The sequence below is a fragment of the Vitis vinifera genome, chromosome 9 (assembly GCF_030704535.1).
Source record: "Vitis vinifera cultivar Pinot Noir 40024 chromosome 9, ASM3070453v1".
NCBI lineage: Eukaryota > Viridiplantae > Streptophyta > Magnoliopsida > Vitales > Vitaceae > Vitis > Vitis vinifera.
In genome coordinates, this window is record NC_081813.1 from 23,291,256 (window position 1) to 23,298,318 (window position 7,063).

Below are 7,063 nucleotides of genomic sequence, written 5' to 3' on the forward strand. Positions count from 1 at the left end.
TAGTCTTGTACACTTTTTGTATTGTTAATATATTTTCCTTATACAGTTAGTGTAACACTTTTGTACAATGATGCAAATTCCATCTACATGCAATGTTTTAAAAACCGGACCGGTCATTGAACCGGAAAAGTTACCGGTTCACGGTTCACTGGTCGGATAGCCGGTCGAACCGCTATCGAACCGGTGACGTCATAAATATATATTTTATTATTTTATATAATATAAAAAATTAACAAATTAATAAATTCTATGTAAATTTTGACAGCATCTACTTTGTTTATTGAGTAACTTGAGTTTTGTCACAAAATTTTTTACCTGTAGAAGTCATCAATTATCATATATGATATTTATAACACAATATAAGATGTTATACATTCATAATGTCAATAAACTCAATATTTATCAAATAATCAAACCATTACTATCCTATAATAACCAAATTATCAAAGAGTTGTTAACTTAACACATTGTCCACACCAAATAATACAAATGTCAACCATAGGTCCACAACACTTAAATAATTACTCAAAATAAAAACATAACATGTCAATGTTTGAATATTCATGAAGATTTTTGCATACTAATAAATATAAAATTCATGTCTTTATTCATTTGGGAAATTGGAATATGGAGATTGAAAATGAGCATTTGGAAAACCAAAATTCTCCACATCAAGCCCTTCTCTAGCCATGTCACCACCATCCTCATCATCTACAAAAATATTGAATATATATCAACAAGAAATCATTTTTGAAGAAAAAATATAATTATTGAACTTTTATAAGTTTAAATATTTTACTAACCAATGTGAGAACTTGAACCTTCCACTTCATTTATTGGAATTGACCCTTCTTCATATAGAAGATTTTCCAATTCTTCAACATCTAGCTCTGCTGGTTGATCGTCATCAACTACCCAAAAATCGGTCTCATCAATGCATGCATAGTCAATGGGATCATAGATTCTTTTCTTGTTATAAAACCTAAAAAAGAAAAGCATATAATTATTCATAATTGTGAATAGAAGAATTTGAAATCAAAACAACTAAGAAAACATTTATAATTTTATATCGATTTTTTAGCCGCAAATTGTAATGAACGTATACAAGATCATTAAGCATTTGATGTTCCAATCTATTCCTTCTTTTGGTATGTATACGTTCAAAGACACTCCAATTCCTCTCACATCCAGAAGATGATGCGGTTTGGCTCAATATTTGAATGGCCAACTTTTGTAAATGTGGTGCATTGTATCCATGTAGCCTCCACCATTCATCTAGTTACCATTTCACATTAAAAATAAGAAAAAAATAAAACACATTAGCAAGTTTAAAATATTAAATAGTAAGTAGGTAACTAATAAAAAAGAACAAACACACTAATAAATGAAAATAATATTTTACCAGGTTGAAGTACTTCACGTGAAGAATAAGCAAGGTCTCTTCCAAAACTTCCCAATCGATCATGAAATAACCTCATTTCATTCATTGTTTCAATCTTGCCTTTCAGAACTTTTTGATCAATAACATCCATAACACCTCCAATAACATTTGGCTTATTACAAAAGTTTTCCTGATCATATTGGAAACATGGATTCAACCAATAAGCTGCTGAATGAATGCTTTTCTTTAGTTGTTGATCCCAACATTGCTTTATGATCTCTATATAAGGCTTGTATAGTCTTTTGCTGTAATTAAACAATTTCTTAATGCCCAAACGAACCCTATACATGCCTTCATACACATATCCCATCGAAGGCCTCTCATCACAATCAACAATACGCAATAAACGCATTAGTGGAGACATAAGATTCACAACAATCAAACAATCATTCCAAAATCTATTATCCAAGATGATGGAAACTGCAACTTGGCTTTTATAATCCTTTGAATATCTAGAGTCCACAAAGAACTTACTAGTCACCAAAGCTTGCAAGTCATGTTTATGATCATGAAGACTCTTGAGTGCAATGAAAGTAGTAGCAAAGTGAGTTGCACCAGGTCGCAGAATCTCTGTCCATCCTTCCCTTTTTCTCAACCAACTTAACAAAGCAACATGATTATACACAAAAATTGTCACCTTTGATGCACGTCTTACAAGTTCAGCAACATGGTCTATCTTACCAATATCCTTAAAGATCAAATTAAGACAATGAGCTGCACAAGGTGACCAATTAATGTGTTTATGCTTATGAGAAATCAATCTCCCCGCGGCCACATACTTTGCTGCATTATCAGTCACTACATGAACTACATTGAGTGGACCCACCCATTCAATCACCTCATCAAATAACTGAAACAAATTAGTTGCATCCTTGACAATGTCCGAAGCATCAACAGATTTCACAAACGATATTCCTTCAGGACAATATACAAGGAAGTTGATGAGTGTTCTTTGTCTGTTATCTGTCCAACCATCACCCATTATTGTACACCCAACTTTTGCCCAAATTGCACGATAAGAGTCCACAAGTAACTGAACTTCCTTCTTAGCATCCTTTAAAAGATTAATCCGCAACTGATAGTAATTTGGACCCTTATATCCAGGACCAATTGCAGATATAGCATCCAACATTGACTTGAAGTAGAAGGAATTCACAGCATTAGTAGGAATGCATGCATCCTAAAAGAATCTCCCAACCGCCATATCCGCTTTCCAAGTAGCTTCTTTCCCAGCTAGCACACTCCTCATGGAAGGTTGAGCTCCTTGTGTATTTCTTGGTGCAAAATACTTATCCACTGTTGATTTTTTCCTTTTTCCACTACTAGCTGCCATAGGACTTTGCATTTCTTGAACCTCTTCTTCACCTTCTGCCATATCCCCTTCAAATTGTGACACATTAGGACCATAAGGATTTCTATATTCATCTGCTTCTTTGGTTGCTTTCTTAGCATTCACAAACTCTTGCAAAGAATTTTCCATGCGAAATCTGACATCAGGTGGAACCGATTTACATGGACCAATATCTCCTTTCACTCCAGCAAGATGTAGTTTCATTCTATGAATACCTCCACCTTTTGTAATCTTTTTACAATACAAACAAATAAGAGCTCTCCTTCCATTTCCATATCTTTATTCAGAAACATGCTCCCATGCAGGATCAGTCTTACTTCTACTTGATTGAGAATGGGTAGTTGAATCTTGACCAGAGGATGGAGTCAAGTTTGATGCCATTTTTTATTTCCCTATCAAATTAAAAACAAAAATCCCACATCAATCTAGAGAATGAAGGTCATCAACAATTTAATGATTTATAATCAAGTCATCAACAATTTACAATCACATATCACATATTAATGATAGTAAAAAATACACTTTTTCACCTATGATTCCTTAGATAATCAAACATCAAATCATTATCATATTTTAGGCACATGAATCTATGGTTGAGTTGCAATCTAATATCATAATGCACAAATTGTTGTATAATGGAAACAAACCGAGAATTCTTGAACTACATGTGCATGTGTGTATTTTTTATTTTTTTATTAATTGGGGAAAGAATTCAAAGCTGGTGGGCTTGTGGTGATTTTGAATCTTGATAGATGCATTTTTTAACTTGTGTGTTTTTATTAGTATCATTTTTTGTAAAAGAAAAATAACATTTTGATAAAAAAAAAGATGAATATTTAAATATAAATTAGAAAAATATTTTTGATAATACTAAATAATAAAAAATTCTTTTAGAAGAAATTGTCAAAATTCATTAACATCATGTCAAAATTCATAAGGTGGTCCATAAATTGTTTAATTTTAATATCCATCATTCCATCAATACAATTAATAATTTGAATTTCTCAAAGTTCTCTAACTAAATAATAAAAAATTCCTCAAAGTCCTCTGATTACCAGAAAATAGAAATCAATTCCAAACCATTATAAAATATTAAAATCCCTCAAATTGCAAACCATTATAAAATATTAAAATCCCTTCCACAAACTCCACTATCCTTCCAGCAAAAGCTCAGCAAATTTCTGGGAAGCCAACCTGCTGAAACAAAAGTAGAAATACACACTATATTTGGAAATTCACAATCCAAATTTAGCCAACGAACTAAACGCTAACCGCCAAACCCAATTCAGTTCTAAATCCAAAGCCCCAATAGACCCCTTTCTTCTTCCCAACTTTTGTCAACAACCGAACATGTTACTGACAAAGTTTAAGAAGATCCCTTTTTTACTTATTCATAACCAGACAGATAGGCAAAGAAAAATCATAGCCATTACACTAGATTCGGAAATTTATAATCCAAATTGATCCGAGGAGATAATTGCTAAACCTATTAATTTGAAGTATTACAGTAACCCAATAAACTCCTTTCTTTCTCTCTACCTAATCTCAACATCCAAAAGACATGTTCCTAACAAAGTTAAAATCGTATAATGGAAAGTGGACTGTTGGAAGTTGGAACTCGGAAACAAACCGAGAATGACGAGAAGCAGGCGGGCTGCCGGCTGGCTGTTGTGCGTCGCGAGGCTCTGGCGGTGCTGATGTGGCCCTATCGGCGTCGTGAGCTGCAGCGGGGCTGCTGTGGGGGTCGCGGCTACCGTCGCGGTTGCCGTGGGCGTCGCGAGGCTCCGACGATGCTGCTGTGGCCCTGTCGGCGTCGTGAGCTGCAGCGGGGCTGCTGTGGGGGTCGCGGCTGTCGTCGCGGTTGCCGTGGGCGTCGTGGCTGCCGGGGAACCTATCTTGTGGGTGTCGCAGCTGACGGTGGCCCGAGGAGGAAGGGTTGGAAGCTGCTGGGTTTAATTTTGCTTATATAAGCACCAAAAAACGACGTCGTTTGATGCTTTAAAAAAAAAAAATTAAATTCATTGAACCGACTGGTTCCCTCAGAACCGGCCGGTTCGTCCGGTTCATCGGTTCAAGCGGTCCAATCCCGGTTTGGTCTCCATCCAGTCTAGTGACTGGACCGAACCGGAACTGTGACCAGCCGGCGGTCCAACTGGTCGGACCGGCCGGTCTGGTCCGGTTTTTAAAACCATGTCTACATGTATACATTATGTGCTCACATAGGATGTGTGAACCATATTTCATGATTTGGTATAGAAAAGGGTGTACGAATGTAAAAACAAAAATTTTCACTGAACATCATAGTATTTGAATTACTATATGTGAGTTTAATAAATTGCATAGGATAAGTGTGTGATGGAGGAATATGTGGCAAGAGAGTGCAATCACTTGATGACAAGAAAAAAATTTGTTCAAAATCAATTGAAATCCTCCACAAAGGGTTGTCTTGTACACTCCTTGTACAATTAGTATATTTGCTTTGTATAGTTAGTGACCCTTATATAGTACCAAAAATTTCATACAAATGCATAAATAATGTGTCCACATAAATGTGTGAACCATATTTCCAATGGCTCGGTTTGGAAGAAGGTGAAAGACTTAAAAATAATTTTTTTTCCCAAATATCGTTAGTGGGGTAAGTATTCGAATTTTCATGTGTGAGTTAAATAAAGTGCATGAGATAGTGTGTAATGAAGGAATGTGTGGTATGAGAGTGTGCAATCATTAGGTGACAAGGGAAAAAAAGTAGTTTAGAATTTATTGAAATCCTACATAAAGGGTAACCTGTACACCCTTTGTACAATTAGTACGTTTATTTTGTATAGTTAGTGTAATACTCTTGTATAGTGGTGCAAATTTTATACACAAGCCCTTGTCAACCTTGTACAATTAGTTCAACTATCTTGTATAGTTAGTACGAATGTCTTGTACATTGATGAAAATATAAATAAGTACTATATGAAATGTTTACTAATATGTGTAAGTAGTAATTCATGTGATTTGGTGTGAGAAAAAAAGGGAAATGAAAAAAACCACGAAAACCAGTAAAAACATTCTGTGACTTATGGGCACACATGTTTGAAAAATGATAAAGCTCTTGATACCACTTGAAAAACTATTGAAAATCTAATAGGGCACATGCAAAGAGGTGAGTGGGTGATTTAAAAATTTAAATAAAAAATTTAAATGTTATATCAAAACTTTATCTCAAGAGATATCAAGATGTCCCAAATAAATAAATGGTTATGTCTAGAATCTTTAAGTATATAAAAAGATAATTTTTAACTTTTAGGGATACCTTCAATGAGTTAGGGATAAAAATAATATAATTGTTAATATCCAAAATATACCATAGGGACATTAAGGAAAACAATAATTGGTTATAGGTATAAGAACCATATCCTCCAACATAACCAACCTAGCAACCTCAATAACCAACTAACCAATCAATTAAAAAGTTTATCATCAACCAAGATATAAGCAGTAATAAAAAGATATGCAATGAAGTATAAGATTTTTACATGGAAATCCTCCACAAAATATGGAGATAAAAAACCACGAGGTCTAAAACCTACAAATCTAAATCCACTATTCGAAATCAAGTAACATGGATTTATTTGACCACCTTACCTGAAAGACTTACTTTTCAGCATTTACAACTTGATTCACTTCCACAACCAACAACTCCTTGTTGCTTCCTAGTACATCTTTCGACCACTTTGAAGGGATTAAGGTCTTCAACTAAATAGTCAAAGAATTGAATTCTTGAATGAGAGATCGAGAATGGTGTGACAATTAAGCTTTCTCACAAGGAGTCCCTCTCTCAAGAAAGAGAGGTCTTTAATATCTAAGATCTCGATAATCTACAGTCTCTTCAATCTCTAATGAGGTATTTATAGACAAAAATAAAAAGAGCATCGGTTTCTTAAGTTTCCAAATAGAGTTTGAGTGAATCCTTCATACAATAAAATCAAAATTATAAAATATCTATTTTAATTGATTTATAAAATTCACATTTATTAAATTTATTTTAATAATTTTATAACTTTTTTTATTTCATATTTATCCATTTTATAAAATAAAGATTTTTGTCATTAAATAATTTTACTGTGAAATTTATGTTTTTAAATTAGTTTTTTTTTATCCTTAGTTCTTTCATTTAATAAATAAATATTTTAAATAAAAAAATCTATTTTAATTTATTTATGAGAATTACACTAAAGCAAAATGTAGTTTTAATTGACTTATATTGAAATTAATTTTTTTTAGTT

General features: G+C 33.5%; 1 protein-coding gene across 1 annotated transcript; it reads right to left on the minus strand.

Moving 5' to 3' along the window:
* Positions 1-604: 604 nt before the first annotated feature.
* Positions 605-2,996, minus strand: LOC132254303 (uncharacterized). The gene is made up of 3 exons (XM_059739613.1): positions 2,640-2,996; positions 1,403-2,576; positions 605-711 (listed from the first exon to the last, which is right to left on the minus strand). The coding sequence occupies exons 1-3, from the start codon at positions 2,994-2,996 to the stop codon at positions 605-607; spliced, it is 1,638 nt and encodes a 545-aa protein (XP_059595596.1).
* Between the last annotated feature and the right edge of the window lie 4,067 nt (positions 2,997-7,063).

Coding starts and splice junctions, on each gene's coding strand:
- LOC132254303 (XM_059739613.1), bottom strand. CDS start 2,996: ATGAAACTACATCTTGCTGGAGTGAAAGGAGATATTGGTCCATGTAAA. Junction 2,577..2,639: donor CTTGGAAAGCGGATATGGCG/GTTGGGAGATTC, acceptor TTCTACTTCAAG/TCAATGTTGGATGCTATATC. Junction 712..1,402: donor ACGTGAAGTACTTCAACCTG/GTAAAATATTAT, acceptor ATATTTTTGTAG/ATGATGAGGATGGTGGTGAC.